Genomic DNA, 20,778 nt, shown 5'->3' with positions numbered 1-20,778 from the left:
TATGCATAATGGATGTACTAGACCAGGTCGCAGACGCATGATTGATGACATATGGAAGTTTGGGCCTGGCCTTGAATCGTGCACAGATAGCCAAATGGCGAGGCGACGGCTCGCGATAAGTGGGAAATCCTGGTTCGAGTCCCGGTCCGGCACAACTTTTCATTGTCTCCACTCCATTCTACAACTGGTGGTTGTCCTTGTTCGAAATTGTGAATACATTTAGTGTGCTACAGTTGTTCTCTGGTGGCACTCTGTGTGTGTAACTTGTATGTGAGAGCGAGAGCAAAATTAATTTTATGATACGCCAAAGGTGCGTTTGATTTTGTAAGTGCCATTGTGCAGAAGGTGATCTCATTATTATTGTATCGTCGCCGTGGCTGACTTAGTCTGCGCCAATCTACCGAAAACTATCCTGTTATCTTATTCCCTGGGAGTTATCTGTTTTGTTTGTCATACTGTGCAGAATATTTTACTGAGAAAGTTGCATAGATAGTCCTTTATATGGCTGACAGTACGTTTGCTTTAGTGACTGTTCGGTGATGAGAGTGGTTGTACTGTGTTTAGGTTGTTTGGTTGATTTGGGGGAGGGGATCAAACAGCGAGGCAGCGAGGTCACCGGTCCAATCGGATTACGAAAGGATGGGAATCAACCAGGAATTTGCCTGAAACGATTTAGGGAAATCATGGAAAATCTAAGTCACGATGGCCGGAGGCGGATTTGAACCGTCGTCCTTCCGAATGAGAGTCCAGTGTGCTAACAACTGGGACACCTCGCTCGGTGAACTACATTTAGTTGAGTGCTAATGTAAGTAGCCTTTATTAAATCAGAGACTTGTGTCCTAGCTTGCAGTCCTCCAATTAACTGCAGACGTTAATTTTATTGTCATTTTTCTGCCTGTGATGATTAGCCAGACATTGTAAGCTGTTACTGTAAACTACTGTATTATTGGCCCGATTCTATCTGATGAGACGAGGTTTATTTGAATTTAGATCTCATTATGTTTCATATTTAATTCTTTTGTTGAGCCCTGTCTTCACAAACTGTGTTGGGCTGTAAAATAAGTCCTGAATTTTTATCATTCCTCAATTGTTAAGAATAATATTCCCTGTAATACTGAGCTCACACGTTCACAATTCCCAGTCCGAACCCCACTCTACTCAAATCCTACACTATAGAGGACAAAGCCTAAACTGAAATAAGCCCTTACTTAACTGACTGAGACAGCTGAAGCTTGCTGCCAGTTTAAAATTGTGGATCGAGAACCGAACTCGAAACTTTGCCTTTCGCATCAAAGCTCTTTCAGGTTGCGATATCCAGGCACAATTACGACCAATCCTCAAAGCCTTTCTTGCATCAGCACCTCTTTCTTATCTTACAAACTTCAGAGAAGTTGCTCTGCATATCCTGCAGGAGTAGCACTCCCGGGAGACTGCGGAGATATGGTATGGCTTAGCCACAGACCAGGTGATTGTTCCCAGAATGAAACTTTCAGTCCGCAGCGGTGTGTGCTCTGTTTTCAAATTTCCTTGTATATGACGACTGTGTGCCGGACACGTGGAGGCGAGCATTGGCTGATTAGCTCAATCGGACACTGTCCGCGAATGGCGTGATTTCAGTTCCGTATTCCGATCCAATACACTGTTAAACTGCCTGGATGTTTTCTACCAGCGCACAATATGTTATTGCACTGAAGATCGAAAGATTTATTCTGGGAACTAAGGTGCATAATTACAAAGCTAATCTTTGAATCGAGTGACGAGTAGTATGCAGGAGGCTCTGTTGTTAACAGTTCAGATTTGACTTAATATCGAAGATATATTTTGTCCTGTCATGGAGCTTCATAATTTGAAAGTCGTAATCCTAGTACTGTGTAAGTCCTTAGAGTTAAATTTCATTCTGAGCAGAGAGTATGCTGATTTGAATCTTGCTGTCGCATCAGAACCTGGAACATTTGTGTTTCGCGGTCAAGTGTTCTACCGACTGGAAAGTGAGAGAAGACATACTGGCGGTACTCCAGATGTGTGGGTGGGTCGTTACTCGTGTTTTGATAACTCATTCTGTGATGCACTGCAGAGGTAAACGTTGGCGTTTACCTTACATCCACCTTAGATTTATGGAGGTGACAATCAGCTGCATAACTAATTAGTTATTTGGCTGGTTCAGCTGTATGTGCAACAATACAATTGAAAGCTGAACTGTATGCGTTGGATATACAATTGTCACACGATACTATGACAGCAGTCTGTGTCACACAGGTGTAAAATTTGTCTTGGCTGATTTCAAATGTTATCAGATTTAGCACGTGTTCTTGTTTCAGCAACGGGTGGCGCACGAAATGTGTTACCAATTGTTTCTTTCACAATTTACGACGCACATTAGATATCCCGCTGAAATCTCTACAGCAGTACCAGCAGAGCTTGTAAAAACAAATGAGTCACGAAATGACGTGTAATTCACGATACTGCCGCTAGCAGACTAGTAGGCAGCAATGGCTGTCAGTGGAAGACTGACAACACAGCAACGATCGGCAATTGTGCTACTATTTCATGAAACTAAAAGCCTTGTTGTGACTCAGAGGCGTTTCCGACAACAGTTTAACACACGATGGGTCCCTTGCAAGTAAACCATCCACAGGTTGTACGATAAATTTGTACAAGAAGGAACAGTATTGGAAGCGAAGCTATTGGAAGCGAAGCCACCTCAGCCTAAGCCTGTTTGTTCGCCGGAGAATATTGAAGCGCTATGAGTTGCTGTACAGAGAAGTCCCGGGAAATCGTGTAGAAAGGCAGCAGTGCAACTGGGAATATCCAGACGCTCCGGTCAACGCATTCTTAAAAGTGACCTCCATATGTACCCATACAAGATGACCTGTGCACAGAAGCTCACTGAAGAACACAAGCAGCAGAGACTACTGTTCGCTCAGTGGGCAGAGCATAGGGAAGAAACTCTCAGCAACGTTTGGTTTTCAGACGAGGCGCATTTTCATTTAGACGGTGTGGTTAACATAAAAAATGTACGCTTTTGGGCCACTGAAAACCCACAAGTGCTTCATGAACGACAACATTATCCTCCGGATTACAGCGTGGGCAGCAATTTCCAGTCACGGACTTATTGGACCCTTTTTCTTTGAAGAAACTGTGAACAGCGAGCGTTATTTGAGCATGCTTCGCAATAGCTTCGTTCCACAGCTTCTTGCTACTGCCTTTCCCTTCAACACGCAGTGGTTCATGCAAGATGGAGCAAGACCACATACTGCAAACACTGTGTTGGAGTTTGTAAACGATAATTTCGACATGCGGATCATTTCACTCAGGTTTCCAGGTCGTTTCGAAGACGGACAAAATTGGTCCCCCAATAGTCCAGACCTCAGCTCATGTAACTTTCTTCTTTGGGGATACCTAAAGGAAAAATTTTTCTCGAAACGTCCACGTGATTTAATGGAGTTCAGAAGACTTATTCTTCAAGCTTGCAGTGAAATTACGGAAGTCATGTGCCGTAGGGTAATCACTAACTTCAGTGTTCGTTTGAAGGAAGTTAGGAAACGAAATGGTGGACTTATTGAGCATGTACTGAGTTAGAACAAATCTCCATTGACGGCTCTTCATTGTAGTATATGTTCCTTTCAGATTGTATTGACAATAAAGTTTATATTCAATAACAAAATAGTAACAAATTTCGTGCGCCACCCCGTAGAAGCAGAGTTTTAGTCTTCTGTTGCTTGTGCAGAGACTTTGTGACATAAACAGAAAAAAATTTCTATTTTAGGGAAAATTGTCTATAGCGGTAGCCTATGAAAGGTAAAGATCCAGTGTTATAGTCCCGGTCGGGCACAAACTTTTAGTCGCCAGGAAGTTTCATTCTCTAAGCTGATTGCGCCGTTGTTTTTGTGAAGTTTTCTGCAGACAAACCAGCGTCTCTGCTCCCATTAAAGACGCTCCATAACTGCTGGTAACGCTTAACAAGAACATTCCGATAGAGTTGCGCAATTAGCAGTCGCGCAATTCCCACGGCGGTAGGAGACGTGTCGCGCGGAGCCCAATTTGCCCGATATATTTGCCATGGCGCAGCATATTTCTAATAGAATTATGTCGATGGGCGCCATCAGGTTTTATGGCCCTATAACGCGCCTTGTTGTTTTTTTTCTTTTTTTTTCGTCGCCGGCGTGCCGGCAGCGGTGTTCGTGGCGAGCGGCGCGTTTCATATTTAAAGTCGGCTGGACCCGCGCCTGGCTTATCTTCCGGCCGGCCTGTCCTTCGCTCAAACGAGGCACAAATTAGAATCGGAGTGCATCGCATCGCCAGCCGCCGGCACCGCCCCCATCACGGGGTAATGAGACGCCGGCTAATCGCCCTAATAGGCCCCCAATTAACAAATAAATTCCCCGGCGGGGCGAGGCCAGGGCAACCTCCTAGCCCTAATTGGTCCCCCGTCCGCCGCTAGCCGTGCCTTACCGGCTGCCCGGCTGCACCTGTAAACGCGCTGTGACGGCGGCCACTCTGTGCTCTGTGGGCGAGGCTGTGGCCCCCCTCAGCAGCCTCTGGGCACGCTTAGCACCAGAGCATTCAGCGTAGCGCGAAGCCATTCTCGCCGGAGAGGTTCACTGTCGTAAATATCAGTGGTCGCCAGCCACCCTCCACTGTGCCAAATCGGAATTAAGACCTTCGAGGGAAAAGAAGGTAAGTGCACATTTTTGTGAAATTGTTACTGCTTGAACAAACGCTTTATGGCATATAGAGGCTAGTCACAAAATTATTGACTGCCTATCACACATGTACAGTGTTAAGTCGTCAGTAGTCCAACTATTACAGGTGAAATGTCGCACTGTATTGCCCTAATGGTTTGAGTTTTTATATTTTCAGTTGGCAAACCTGCACTTACTCAAAGAGAGAAGTATATGACAAGGTGGCATTAAATTCTTCATTTGTGTGGCCATATTGTCTGTAGTTGCTTTACAGTTATTGGGGGTATTTTTGTTCTGTCGTTGCAACTGCAAAAACGCGCGAATTTTTTCTCCAGACGCGTTTCTCTTTATCGAGGTAAGGCATCTTCAGTGGTCTGTAATTAAGTTATTTACATTTTGATTTGCACTTAGATCGAAAAACAGTTCATTAAGAATATGTTAATTTGTACTTACGGTCATTTTCGACTGATTTCCGCTTACATCGGGAAATGCTGTCAGCTAGCATATCGTTGATGTTTTTCTGCATTGGCCACTGAAAATTTTGGTCTTATTTTCAGTTTTTCTGCAGCACAATGCATTTCTTATGTTTTTCACAGCACTGTTTTTCACATGAGAAATGCATACTGCTGCAGGACAACTGAAAATTAGACCCAAATTTTCAGTGTCTAACGCAGAAAAACATCAACGATGTGCTATCAGACGGCGTTTCCCGATGTAAGCAGAAATGAAGCGAAAACGACCGCAAGTACAAATGAAATTACTCTTAACGAACTGTTTTTCGATCCAAAAGCAAATCAAAATGTAAATAACTTAATTACAGACCACTGATGATGCCTTACCTCAATAAAGCGACACGCGTCTGGTGAAAAAAAAAAATCACGCATTTTTGTAGTTGCTACGACAGGCCAAAACTACCCTCAAGAAAAGTGTTTTTTGTTGGTTGGCTGATTAGCGGGAGGGGACCAGACAGCGAGGTCATCGGTCCCGTCGTGTTAGAGAAGGATGGGGAAGGAAGTCTACCGTGCCCTTTCAAAGGAACCTTCCCGGTATTTGCCTGAGATGGTTTAGGGGCCGGCCGAAGTGGCCGTGCGGTTAAAGGCGCTGCAGTCTGGAGCCGCAAGACCGCTACGGTCGCAGGTTCGAATCCTGCCTCGGGCATGGATGTTTGTGATGTCCTTAGGTTAGTTAGGTTTAACTAGTTCTAAGTTCTAGGGGACTAATGACCTCAGCAGTTGAGTCCTATAGTGCTCAGAGCCATTTGAACCATTTGATTTAGGGAAATCATGGAAAACCGAAATCATGTTCGAACTGACGTCCTCCCGAATGCGAGGCCAGTGTTCTTACCACAGCGCCACCTCGCTCGGTAGCTATTTTTGTCTTCACGTTTGTACCCACTCGACTGTTGTTATTTTTGAAGAATTTCTTGGTTAGTGCCGTGTTGTCGTTGGTGAGATTTGGTGGTCGGTATTAAACTTTCCTTTTGTGTCTTCTTTTTCGTAAGATGCTAGACGAAGACAGTTTATCTCTGACTGACGAAAGTGCTGACATTCCTAGATTTGCAACTCATACAAATAAAAAGTCCCTTGGAATAAAAAAATTGTTCAAATGGCTCTGAGCACTATGGGACTTAACATCTGTGGTCATCAGTCCCCTAGAACTTAGAACTACTTAAACCTAACTGACCTAAGGACATCACACACATCCATGCCCGAGGCAGGATTCGAACCTGCGACCGTAGCAGTCTCGCGGTTCCGGACTGAGCGCCCAGAACCGCACGGCCACCGCGGCCGGCCCTTGGAATATTAAAAGATGCAAAGAAGAAGGCGAGGACACAATCACATGAGCAACGTAAGACTAGCAGCTTCAAATTGATGTGTTTCGCGACACTCACGAAGCAGAAAGGTGAAATGCAGCACAATTTTTACATGCTTTTGCTCTCGTCAAGACTAAGACTTTTCATTACCACTTGGGTAACGAGTTACTACTATCAAAATATGAAAACATGGGATGTGATGGTGTCCGTAGCTCGTAGTCTAGTGGGTAGCGTTGCTGCCATTGCATGACGGGGTCCCGGGTTCGATTCTCAGCCTGGTTGGGGATTTTCTCTCTCTGGGGTGTGGCTGCTTGGGTTGTCATTATGATCATCATCATTCGTGCCAGCGCCTAGATTGGGCTGACCAAAAAGTAAATTGGACTGCGTAAAAATTGGGACTCTGCACGGACACTGATGACAGCGCAGTTGAGCGCCCCAGAAACGAAACATCATCATATGGGAAGTGCTTCACAATAAGCAAATATATGCATTCCTTTTAGATTCTTGTCTCATTTTGAAACACAGGAGAGAAGAAAATGAGATTGTGTTCCTAACTATTTTGCATTGCTTCTATTCACCTTGAGCAAGTTCATGTCTCACCAGTTTCCGCTGCGTTTTTTACTTATAACTAAAATAAATACAAGTAGTCCCGTGATTTTGTACTAAAAACAACAAAAAAGTTTCAGGAACAAAAGTTTAGTGTATGAATCGTTGCGTCTAATTTTTTAAAACTGCCATCCTATGAATTTGTTCATATGGACTTAACCTCTTTTTCCCTTCGGTCATATTTACTATCAAATGTATTGTTTGGAGCGCCACAACGCCTCTGCTAGTATTGTAAGTTCTGGTGCTCTGTGCATTAAATACTATGAGAAAATGTATGGTAGTTTTTTATGGAAAGGTGTTTGATCCAGTATCTGGAATCTCCTGTAGCCGGCATTGATAATATGTACGCGATCGTGAATAGTAATCGAAGTATGTATAACAGTTAAATTGAGAAACTTCAGCGACTTTACCAGCGTGAACTGTCTCTGGTGTAGCGGTAAAAGAAAGTAAGCGTTCGATATCTATAAACTACTTTGTAGAATATTGAACGTTTACGTGTCTGATAATCAAACTGACAACAATACACGCAAAGACTGTAAGCACTTTACATGTACGACAACAATTTCCGAAACCTCTGTGAGCTATGTGAAGTGGCACCACTGGGGGAACAAAACTGGTAGTTGTGGTAGTGCTCGGAATTCACCCTTGGAAACATAAGAGACAAAGTTTGAGTCAGCCCCGGAGGCATGCTCAGGTAGCCTGAAGGCTAAGGCAACTGCTACAAGTAGCACATGCGAGTTCGGATCCCGATCTGGCACAAATTTTCAGTTGTCGTGGCACCCGAGTGTTTTACTGAACTCGTGGAACGTTCTTCAAAACTAGACACACTGCCGATATTACATATGATCAAAACCATATGGACACCTGCATATAATGCCGAACTGACCACTGGATGTCACTAGAGGCGGACCCGCCAGTGTAAAAAGAGGCAGAGAGTACTGACAGTAGAAAAGCAATAAAACGCAATAGAAGGATAATGAATCGGTTTGGAGAGCTCAGTGATTTCGAAAGTGTTTTAGTCACTGGATGCCGCCTGAGTGACAATTCTATGTCTAGTTATGCTTAAAAAGTGAGGAATGGAAAACTACAACACGTAAATTCAGATTTGTAATGCGGCATGTATGGATATATGCAAAACGACTCAACACTTAACAGAACAGCACTCCACAAAGGGGCTTGCTAGTCCATTTAACAGCGTTCGATGGAGACACTTCATCTCTTCCAGCACTGCGCAAATGGACTATTGGTGATGTGACTGCGAAGTGGAAACGCGAAATAACAACCACAGCCAAACCAAGTCGATGTAGATCTCATGCAGTGACGGACAGGGACCGTCGAGATTCGTGAATGGTGGCTACAAAAAATCGCATGATCAGCGGAAGGGACTGTTCACAATTTACAAAGCGTTACCAGCAGTCCAGCTTCTACAGTATTTGTCCTTAGGGACTTAAAACACTGGGGGAGAGTCGTCGAGCGACTCCTCATAAAAAAACGCTTCTGTTGTCAGTGCTAAGGGACACTTGAGCTGGTGTAAAGAGCGACGCCGGCGGACAATAGATGACCGAAAAAGAGTGATGTGGAGATTTGGAGTGATGAACCAATCTTTAATCTGTGGCAGTCGGTTGGAAGGGTTTTGATTTGGCGAACGCCTGAGAACGTTAACTGCCATCATGTGTGCTGCTAGCAGTTAAGTACAGACGTGGACGATGATAATGTTTGGATTGTGGGGACGATCAACCGCGGGCTAATCAGCGCCCGTAACAAGTCGCACTTTTTACACAGCCCAATTTTTGTACACAGTACAGTCTAACCACTATCACGAATGATTATGATGATGAAATGATGAGGACGACAAAAACACCCAGTACCCGGCCAGAGAAAATCCCCAACTCGTCCGGGAATCGAACCCGGGACCCCGTGATTCAGAAGCAGCAACGCTAGCCACTAGGTCACGAGCTGCGGACTGAAGTAGAGAGGTTACGATAGGGTCGTGTCTTTCGTGGTTCCACGATTTCAGTAAAACACTCTGGTACCATGACAACTTATTGCTTTTAAGATATCGCTAAATGCGGAAGGCTATGAACAAATTTTACAGCCATGTGTACAGCGTATAGTAAGGGCGCAGCTTGGAGAGGATGGCTATATCATCATGACTGTGCAACCTGCTGAAAGCAGCAGCTGTGAAGCAAGCGTTTGGGGACAATAACATTCCAGAAATGGACAAGCGAGTCCAGAATTCCGAGCTGAACGCAATGCAACACCTCTGAGATGACTCAGAACACCGACTTCGCGGCAAACAACTGCGTCCAGTAACACTACATTCTTTGGTTTCGGCTCTTGAGGAAGATAGTGCTGATATTCCTCTGTAATCACGAGACACCCTCCCCAGCAGAGTTTAAGTCGTCATAAAGGTTTAGAGTGGGTGCAACCCTCATTACCTGTGACATGTTACAGTACGTACACCGTTTACTGCCAGTCTGCAATCGAAAGCTGACTTCACAAATTCTATGTCTAGTTATGCTTAAAAAGTGAGGAATGGATAACTACAACACGTAAATTCAGATTTGTAATGCGGCATGTATGGATATATGCAAAGCGACTCAACACTTAACAGAACAGCACTCCACAAAGGGGCTTGCTAGTCCATTTAACAGCGTTCGATGGAAAAACTGTACGGAGTGGTATGAAGAAATGTAACAAGGTACTGATGGGGAGAGGGGGTGAGAGGGGAGGGGGGGGGGGGAAAGTTCTGACAGCCTCGCTGGACCATCCAGATCTGAGGTTTCCCATGATTTCTTTAAGATGATGTACGTGCATGCAGAGGCGGATCCTGTACATACGACGTAACCGGCTTGCGTTTCCCTCCTCGTCCCTTCTGTATTTGCATTTCCTCCCTAATGATCTCGTCGCTGATGAAGCATTAAACACTAATCTCCCATTTGAAGAGCATGTGTAAGTAACACCACTAAGTTCTAACAGGAAAAAAAGTAGAAAAATTGTGAACTACTATGTGTGGTCATAAGTCGGCCACCATTTTATTTCTTTTTATTTATTTATTTTTATTTACACGTCAACTTCCGTAGGGCCAAATCGAGGAGCAAATCTCCACGGTCATGGAACGTGTCTGTACATTAAATTACAACATAAAAGTAGTAACAGATAAAAATAAATTGTTTATGAACCCGCAATCAACAATACAACAAAAATCAGCTTTAATTTTCAAAGAACTCCTCGACAGAATAGAAGGAGTGACCCAAGGGGAAACTCTTCCGTTTAGATTTGAAAGCGCGTGGATTACTGCTCAGATTTTTGAATTCTAGTGGTAACTAATTGAAAATGGATGTAGCAGTATACTGCACATCTTTCTGCACAAGAATTAAAGAAGCCTGATCCAAATGTATGTTTGAATTCTGCTGAGTATTAACTGAGTGAAAGCTGCTTATTCTTGGGAATAAGCTAATATTGTTAACAAGAAATGACAATAAGGAATATATATATTGAGAGGCCAATGTCAAAATACAAAGATTCGTGAACAGGGGTCGACAAGAGGTTCGTGAAGTTACACCACTTTTTGTCCGAACCACCCGTTTCTGAGCCAAAAATATCCTTTTAGAATGGGTAGAGTTACCCCAAAATATAATATCATACGACATAAGCGAATGAAAATAACCAAAGTTAAGCCTTTGAACATGATCCTGAACGTGAGCTTTCCACGACAGTTTACTATATATCTTAACTGTTCAGTTTCACTAATCATATGCCCATTCTGTTAAATTAAAACGTCAGGTTTTGTTGAATTGTGTGTTAGAAACTATAAAAACTGAGTCTTGTGATTTAGCGTTAGTTTGCTTGCAACAAGCCATGAACTTACGTCATTAACTGCACTATTTGAAAGCTAGCCAATGTTGGACACAACATCCTTTACTACCAAGCTAGTGTCATCAGAAAACAGAAACATTTTAGAGTTACCCGTAATACTAGAGGACATATCAGTGGCCCCAACACTGATCTCTGGGCCACCCCCCCCCCCCCTACCACTTGACAACATCCCACTCAGACCCCATATCACAGCCATTCTCAACAGAGTGAATAATGAGCTTTTGCTGTCTGTTGCTAAAGTGCGAGGTGAACCAATTGTGAGCTACTCCCCGTATTCTGTAATGGTCCAACTTCTGGAGCAATATTTTGTGGTCAACACAATCAAACGCCTTAGTTAAATAAAAAAATATGACTAGCATTCGAAACCTTTTGTTTCAACCATCAAATGCCTCACAGAGAAAAGAGAATATAGTATTCTCAGTTGTTAAACGACTTCTAAAGACGAACTGTACACTTGATAGCATATCGTGTGATATAAAATGATCAATTATCCTTACATACACGGACTTTTCAATAACTTTTGCAAACACTGATGGCATAGAAATAGGTATAAAATTGTCTACATGTTCCCATTCTCCCTTTTTAAAACCGTCTAAACTACTAAGTACTTAAATCGTTCAGGAAACTGACCATTCCTACAGGAAAAATTTTGCTAAGTACAGGGCTAACATGTGCAGCATAGTGATTTAATATTCTGCTAGACAGCCCATTGCATCCATGAGAGTCCTTAGTCTTCACTGATTTTACTATTGATTCAATCTCCCCTTTGTCTGTATCACAGAGGAGTATTTCAGACATCAGTCTCGGAAAGGCATTTGCCAAGAGAGATTTCCTGTAGAAACTAAATTTTTAGTCAATTCACCAGCAATGCTCAGAAAATGATTGTTAAATACTGTACATATATCTGATTTATCAGTAACAGAAATATTTTTACTACGAGCTGACTTTGTATCGTCGACCTTGTGCTGCCGACCAGACACGTCCTTCACAACTGACGACCTATGCGTAAGAGGATATGTAGTTGCAGACACACTGCATAAATACAAAAATTTGTTCTGTGTGAAGTAGTCAAGAAACTGTCCAGTTTCTTTGCCCCGTAGTCATGCGTTCCACAGCTCGAATGACGCCTGTCTTCCTCTATGTGTTGTTACAGGAATGAGCTCAGCTGTAGTCTAAAGTCGTTATGTTTATCATAAGTTTCAAATATAGAATGCGTACGAAACTTCCTGGCAGATTAAAACTGTGTGCCCGACCGAGACTCGAACTCGGGAAAGTGCTTTCGCGGGAAAGTGCTCGTTGTAGAGTACCGTAATCTGATATCTTACCTAAGATAAATTTGGCATTGTACTGATTACAGAATACCTAAAAAACCATGAAATATGGTATGCGTGTCGTAGGTTACATTATATGTACTTTTTATTCCATAAATCCATTTTAGAGAACGTTCGACCAGTGCCTCATGGTACTAATTATAGACACCAACACAGCTGAATGCCGTCTTGTCTCTTAGCCCCGGGGCTTTAACTTCCACACATGAACCTTAACTCGGTTAACTAAGTGAAACATTCAAACCAAAGAATTGTTCTGTAACGAGCCACTTCAGATCAACGTATCAGACAGCACATCATAATAGAAATATGTTTCTTTACATGAATTGTTCAACATGTCGACAGTATTTGGAATGGGATAACAAACCGAGCGAATTGTTCTGTAACGAGCCATTTCAGATCAAATAACCCCCTACACCAAAGCAGTCAGCGTAATGAAAGAACTGATAAACCTCCGGCCACTTGGATGTTCTTTGCATGGAACGCAGCAACCGAAATGCAGAAAAAATAGCCTCCCACAATAGAACTCATACAGCTGAAAATGAAGCCATCTACTTAATCCTGTAGCTCTCCCTCTCCCGTCTTCAACCTGGACAGCGAGAGTGGCACTTCGAGATATTTGCACCATGTTTTCAGCGAATGAGTGAAATTCCAGTCTGACTGTGGCAAATGTACTTCAAAAAGAGAATTGCAGCACATAGTTACATTAGCTATAGCATATCACAGTATTCAAAACCAGCAACTGCCTTTTATGAGTATCTGCCAATAACAACAATTTCAACTTAAAAAAAATGTCCTTCAACGAAATTAAGGTGAGATCAGAGATTCAGAGTTTTACACGCAGTCCTGTTAGCTGACAAGTAAATAAAATCCCTGTTAAATACCTGTCACTAAAATTTTAATTGGTCAAAATAAGTATTGGACATATTGTTCTGATGGACTATTTTAAGCGCAAGGAACTGTAAGCAGCAGCTTGTATTCCGTTAGTGCGAACCTCATTTTATTGAAATGAGAGAGAAACAAACGAGTTAGCACTTTGACCTCAGCTGTTAATGCCGCGCACGTGGTTATCGAAATGTCAACTGACACTGCAGTGATTTATGAATACCACACAGCGCTTCATACCATGTGAACTCGCGCGTATAAAAATTTTATTTTCTCTTCTACGATAATGGTATCATTGCCGTGCAGCGCCACTGCTGCCATTAAACAGAAACAACGCCACAAACGATAAACGAAAGGAGAGTATTTCATTCGAGAAGCCGTCCGCCCAGTACAGTTCAGTTTAGTTGGTTTAGAAGTGATGTTCGTCGAAAACTGATTCTGTAACTTTTGCACTCGATTTAGAATCCTCAGCCTTCACTCATACAGGACGGAAATCATAGATTAATTGTAAGGTTGGAGGCTAGGGAAACAACAACTAACCGCTGTTTACATATTGCAATGCGTTTTTGAGACTGTGCTTAATCTTCAAGTAACGTACAATTAGTAAAATTCGTTTTTCTAGTTCATCACCACCAAAGTAGAATAATAATAATAAAATGTAGTGGAATTAAATCAGATGACTTTAAGGGACTTAGATAAGGAAAAGAAACACTAAAAGTAATAGATGGGTTTTGCTATTTGAGCAGTAAAATAACTGATTAGGGCTAAAGTAGAGATGATATAAAAGGTAGACTTGGTATGGCATGAAAAACATTTGTGAAAAAGTGGAATTTGTTAACATCTACTATAAATTTCAGTATTACGAAGTCTTTTCCGGAGGTATTTGTTTAGAGTTAAATGTGGATGATGAGCCGTTCAGACAAGAAGAGACCAGAATACTGAATATTAGATGGGCAGATCGAACAACTAATAAGGATGTACTGAATCAAATTGGAGTAAAAAGAAATTCACGAGCCAACTTGAGTAATGGAAGGAATCGGTTGAAAGGTCAAGTTCTAAGACATCAAGGAACTGTCAATGGAAAGAAGGGTGAAGGGTAAAATTTGTAGAAAAAGAACCAGGCACGAATACAGTAAGCGGATTTAAGTTGATGAAGGTTACATTAGTTCCTCAGAGATGAAGAAGCTTGCTCGGAATAGAGTATCATGGAGAGCTGCATCAAACCAGCCTACGGTCTGAAGATGACAACAAAAATATTTTCCATGCTTCAGTTGTATTTTATCTGCCGTAAGATGTCATAATATTGATACTCAAATCGAGACAGTTAACTGTTAATCTCATATAAGCCACTTCGGGTATTTATACCTTCTAGGAAGGTTGATAGATAATGAAGAACGTCGTGAGACCGAATCACTCTAGCAATGATGTCCTTTTAGGACTGAACAAGGGGCGTACAATGTAACTATTCGATGTAGTTGTTTACAAACGGCATAAAAATATCTTTATAACAAACTTTTTTATTAATGGCTTCTATGGCTATTGCGCTTTGGGGTGGTTCCACGTTATATATTTTTCTCCTTACAAGGCCATAATTAGACGCTAAGAAATACCGTTTTTAAAGATGGTAACATAGTGAAGGAGATCTCGGGAAGACGTATTACATTCAAAGAATGTGATGCAAAAATTAACAGAATAACAGCTGTCATTTATAGACATAGCAGAAATCGTTAACGTGAAACTGTGAACAAATGTAAAGGACAAAAGAAAAGTGGAAAGGAAGTATGACCAAGCGATACGCACTGTATCATACTTTAAAATAAACTTATAACTAAGAAATAACTTGTTAGATGGAGGCGGTAGTGCTTAGTAGTGGTTGAAGGGAAAAAGTGGAAAAGAGGTTTGAAGCGGAAACTGTCTGTTCACAGTTAAGTGTCATACATTGACAGGTCCCTGAAGGTTTCAACAGAAAGCAAATACTTTTAAAATGTTTTTTTAACTCAGTCCTACTGTTTCTCCAACAAACAGAACAAATTCTAGTCTCCTGTTGTTGTGAGTGATTCGAGACCTTGCTTCACAGTAATGGAAAAGGAATTATCTTTAACTAATGTTGCAGAAGTTAGTGAATGAATGAAACGTCTTTAGAAATCTGTTCTTCATTATAAATATCTGGGACCAGATGCCTCTCATGACGCACCAGTCTGTTGAAGCCCTTCGGACAGTAACAACGTTACAGGAGGAGTCTTGTTCAATTTTGTTAATCTCGAGGCTCATGCACTACCGGAAGTCACAATTTCTGGATTAAAACTATTTTTACTCTTGATATTGATCATAATAATGTTTCACTACGAGTGCTGTGTTCAATCACAGGAATTTTACACAAATGAAAAGCTGCTGAACATGTTCTAACTATGCGACACTGGGGTACTGCCAAACCCTGTCCAGGTATTGGCCCGAATTGTGTAACACAAGATGGTACCGTGTTGAAAGAGAAGCTTAGTGCGACGTAAGGGATTTTATGAGTGACTTATCTACCCTGAGTTCTTATCGGGTGAGATGGTGATTCTCTGACCTTAAAATAAAGCTATGGTACTTGAAATTATTATTCAAGTAGCAGATAGTAGAACTAAGCATAAATAACACAGTACCTTATTCTGACATTGTAAGTAATCTGTTGTGAAAGCCTCGACTGTTACTATGGGATTCATACATAGTAACTTTCGAAAAACTATATAATTTGCTAGGGGAGAGAGGCCAAAATTTTCAATCTAACTACCACACATTAAACAGTAGTTCCATCTAGGCATACATTATTCACGAAACAAATGTATGTAAATAAATACACATATTACGTAGTGTGATTAATTCTATGCAGTGAATACTATTTAGAGACACAACTGAATTTTTTCCTAAAATATAGCTAACTAATAGACTGTATATAAGCTTCTTGCCCTTCTTCTGAATGTTGCTTGTCTGTAGATACCGTTATACTCAACCTAGATACAGCAATATTTTGTAGTAAATAGTGTTTTTATGTTTGAAGACACAAGACATACAGAAAAATTTGGAAATAAATTATTTTTCGAATTTCCTATTTACATGATGGAATATTTCGATGCCTTTTCATCCTCTGTCCAACATGCCTCTAAATCATTACAATTTGACTTAGTATTACGTCAAACCTTTAGATGAATTTAGTAGACTCATGGCTAACTAACACCATAGTAAATTTAGCGGTTACAAAAGGTACACTTGCTGCAGATTGACGCTGTATTATGAAACATATCTGATAAGAATTTGATTACATGTGAAAAAAATTAAATATTAACTAAACACTGCAGCATGTAAATACTGATAAGCAACAGTGCAGTATCACTGTACTTTCAATTCATTTCCATCCATTACGGTGGCTTTTGCAATCAAAGTTGATGACGAAACCTGTACGGAAATAGTGTGGATAAAATAAATAATTTGTATTCAAGGTGAGCGGAAGAAGTCCTGCAATATGGCAAATTAGGGGAGCTTGGTAAAAATTCTCTAGCCCACAACGATGTGATCACTTATTGACTGAATACTGCTTTAATTGTATAGCCACAAGTGTAAATCCCCTAGTCAGGTGTCAACCAGAATTTGGAAATTTCTGTCCCATAGTGTGTGGCTCGGTCACGTGGATGACTTGCAATAACGTCCACTCATAAAATTATTGGTTCTTATTGGTAATCGGCAAAGGAAAGCGATCGTAATTAGTGAAAGGTACTTCTAATTTTTGTAAAATTAACATTTGTGACTCTGCAGTCAGATGTGTTCTTCCATCCGTGGAGGATATACAAGTGATTAACGTCCCGAAACCATAAACGCAGGTGTAACTATCGAGAAAGTGCATAACATGAGGTTAGAATGACGCCGATTAATATTCTTTGAATTACCTGGCCATAGGTACACTAGGAGAATGGATGTGGTACATTTTACATGTAGAAATAGCTGTAAGAAAGCTTTGTAAAAGGTGAAATTCAGTATTTGTTGCATGCATTATGCAGCAAGCTTTGGACGGATAGTTTTTCAGGTATTGGTGTCGAGGATGGGAAATGATTCCACTCGTAAAACCGTTCTGAAACGGAACACCAAAGCAGTCGATGGAAGCCCAGAGCTCACTATTTAAAAAAAAATGTTATGGGTAATCTTTTACTGGGATATACAGAGAATTCTTCTTTCCAGTTACGTTGCAAATGAGGAATATATGTCCACCAATCAGACGTATAAGTGAAATTTGGGCCATCAGAAAGCAGGGGAACGAGGAACTGGAAGCATTAATGACTAAGTGGAGAGGTAAAGTACGAAGTGAGGAATCACTAAAATGAATAATTATGGAAAGAAGACTATATCAGATTCTTACCAGCAGAAGGGGCAGGTAACCGGGTCATCTGCCAAGGCATCCTACAACAGTTGAGGTGGCGCTGGAGGGAGAGGTAGGGTTAACAACTAAGAATGCAGGCCAAACGAGGCAAGAGTATCAAAATGGATTATGAAGGTTACAGTTATGTGAAGATACAAAAATTACCACAAATCAAGAAATGATGGAGAACAGCTACCAAACAGTGAAAAGGATAATCTAAAAAGGGGCAAAAGCGTAAAATTAAAAATCATGTTAGAAAGACCATGTATCTATGACCAAAAGTGCTTAGTAAGTCGAAAAAAACCTCTAGTGATTCGATGCGTAAATTGTTAGAGTATCCACTCTCTTTACCAAATTTTCCACCATCTATCTACCAGCAACACCGGCAACCAAAGAAAATTTGTGGTTGAAACACGTTTCTGTGCGGGATATTATGTAGACTTTCCAGAACAGAATTTCAGGCATGATATACAGCCATACTCTCGCGGAAAACGTTCGAGAAAGCGCACTGACCTGTAAAATTTGTAGAAAAGTGTAATTTAGACCGCAAATTATTGATATTCGATACAAGGCCTCAGTGTTTCACGTTGCTCTTGAATGTGAATGTACCCAAGTGTATGCCATGTGTGTGTGTTCTCTCTCTCTCTCTCTCTCTCTCTCTCTCTTACGCACAAACACACACACACCACCGTGTAGCTTATCCTGTTTTATACTTTATAGTAGTTGTCCTGGCGAAGCATCTACTGTCACTCCCTGCAGTTTACGCCTCGTAACGCTGTTAGCAGTCAGGGCTACGCAGACCCCTGGGACGGAAACTTGGGAGACTCACTTGCAGCGGGACGAGGTTCGCCTGACGTCGCGGCTGACCCGCGCAGCGTCGCATCGGCGCCGGCTCATGCACTGCGCTGCTGCACTACCGCCAACCGCACCAATTAACATTTCCCTCGGCGCACAAAATAAAAACTGGCTGCGCGTCCGGATCGCGGCAACCGGCCGGACACCTCGACGGCGGCGCCTTCGGTATATCGAAAAACCGTTCTCCGCAGGGAGGGAGCGGCGGTCGGTAAGAAGGGGAGGCAAAAAGAGTCCGAGCGGCGGCGGAATAAGGGAAAGAAGGCGCTACTTACCCCTTCCACTGAGAGAGCGCAGGTCGCCGCCTTGAGCGCTGATTGGCCGTCGGCGAGGCGCATGCGCACCTCGGCCCCGGCGGGCGCCACCGGCGGCAGCGACGGCTGCTGGCTGCGACCCTCACCTGTGCAAAACACGGGAGCACGTGTCAGGCGTGGTGGCGCGGCCCGGGTCTCTGTGCTGCTCAGCTGGGTGGAAAGCGCGTCTGGCTGCTACGCGGAGGACCTGAGTTCGATCCCTGTTGTCACTAGGGTCGAAGGACAAACGGGTTACACTCGCCCACGTTACCATTACGGCGCCACACGTTATTGACCTTTGAGGCATAGTGCGACCCGACTGGCGAATCTTTCGTTCACCTAAACATGATATCAACGTCCAAAAACTGGGTCGTTATACAGTGAAACCTTACTAATTCGGACTAACTGGAACGAATTCCAGTCCTAATTGTTGAAGTCCAAATTATACATAAGTTTTTCAAAATCGTTATTTGAAGCAATAGTTAGTAATATAACACACAGTTTGTACAGCGCTTAAATAAAAACGAGACCACTTGCAGTATTATTTGAAGTTAAGTTCTTAATTTATATATTCAACTTTAAATTAATTTACATGTTCAGTTTAAAATTGAGTATTGTAGTGCTATCCCAGTAACGAACAACAGGATTAAACAAAGCTACAAAACTTATTCAAAGTTAAATTGTACAAGTTTAATATACGGGGTGAACAAACATTTAAGCATTCGTGCGAAATGCCGTTCTTCCTTGCACGCTAAGAATACAAAAATGTCTGCCACAAAATTTCGTCATGTGCATGTTTTTGGTAGAAAATGGACGTCAAAGAAGCACATTAATGGAAACCTTATAACTGTGCTCCTCAGTAAGTGCAGTGCGTAGAGATTTGCGTTAGAAAACTTGAGTACGGGGTTTTGATTCAGGATCTAGGTGTAATTTTTATTTTCCTTATTTTTTGTATCATTTTCGACTGTGCGATATGGTAGCTAGGTTCTCAGTAGTTGCACATGTCTTGTACAAAACTCATGCAATTATGCGATACCAATACAGCATTGAGAACCAAATCGATTTCATTATTGCACCGTTAAAGAAGTATTTTGCTTTTAAATCTTTGCTCTGTTCTGTACCACGTATAACTTACCTTCCTGCTACATTTTTCTTGAATTTTACCCTTTCCCCCAAGGTAAAAAGAAACAGACTCTACACCTTTCCTCCTCGATCAATCAAATGGTTCTAATGGCTCTGAGCACTATGCGACTTAACTTCTGAGGTCATCAGTCGACTAGAACTTAGAACTAATTAAACCTAACTAATCTAAGGACATCGCACACATCCATGCCCGAGGCAGGATTCGAACCTGCGACCTTAGCGGTCGCTCGGCTCCAGACTGCAGCGCCTAGAACCGCACGGCCACTCCGGCCGGCCTCGGTCTATCCCTGCTTCTTTTATCGTAGAAAGGCCCCATACATCAATACAAATCACATAACCACGTCGTCTAAATGTATTGCTTTGCACTGCTACGTGAAGTAAATTCCAACCCAGCTTCCGGAGTACTTTCTATCGAGTTGTAGCAGCTGTTATGGTTACATTTACTTCTAACTGACTACTGCGCTTGATAAATATTTCTCAGTTGTCTGACCCCCAATTGTAGTAAGATATACAGGGTGAGTCACCTAACGTTACCGCTGGACATATTTCGTAAACCACATCAAATACTGACGGACCGATTCCACAGACCGAACGTGAGGAGAGGGGCTAGTGTAACTGTTTAATACAAACCATACAAACATGCACGGAAGTATGTTTTTTAACACAAACCTACGTTTTTTTTAAATGGAACCTCGTTAGTTTTGTTAGCACATCTCAACATATAAACAAATACGTAATCAGTGCCGTTTGTTGCATTGTAAAATGTTAATTACATCCGGAGATATTGTAATCTAAAGTTGACGCTTGAGTACCACTCCTCCGCTGTTCGATCGTGTGTATCTGAGAGCACTGCAAAATACATCGCGTTTATACACAATGATCTGCCAACGTTGCTCGGAAATGTTCC

The 20,778-nt window shown here is 42.0% G+C and overlaps 1 protein-coding gene across 2 annotated transcripts in view; it reads right to left on the bottom strand.

Annotated features, from left to right (window-relative positions):
- LOC124622079 (zinc finger protein basonuclin-1-like) overlaps positions 1–20,778 on the bottom strand; it is a 315,796-nt gene that overhangs the window by 282,781 nt on the left and 12,237 nt on the right. The window contains exon 2 of one of the 2 annotated variants that reach the window (XM_047147653.1): positions 18,711–18,835. In XM_047147653.1, coding sequence (XP_047003609.1) covers positions 18,711–18,835 — 125 coding nt within the window. Of the gene's footprint in view, positions 1–18,412; positions 18,531–18,710; positions 18,836–20,778 lie in introns of those variants that run through there. The other variant, XM_047147654.1, reaches the window with a different exon arrangement.

The sequence above is a fragment of the Schistocerca americana genome, chromosome 7 (genome assembly GCF_021461395.2).
Source record: "Schistocerca americana isolate TAMUIC-IGC-003095 chromosome 7, iqSchAmer2.1, whole genome shotgun sequence".
In the NCBI taxonomy this organism is placed as follows: Eukaryota; Metazoa; Arthropoda; class Insecta; order Orthoptera; family Acrididae; genus Schistocerca; species Schistocerca americana.
Note: the sequence above shows the minus strand (reverse complement) of the source record. Positions and strands in the feature narration are given on the sequence as shown.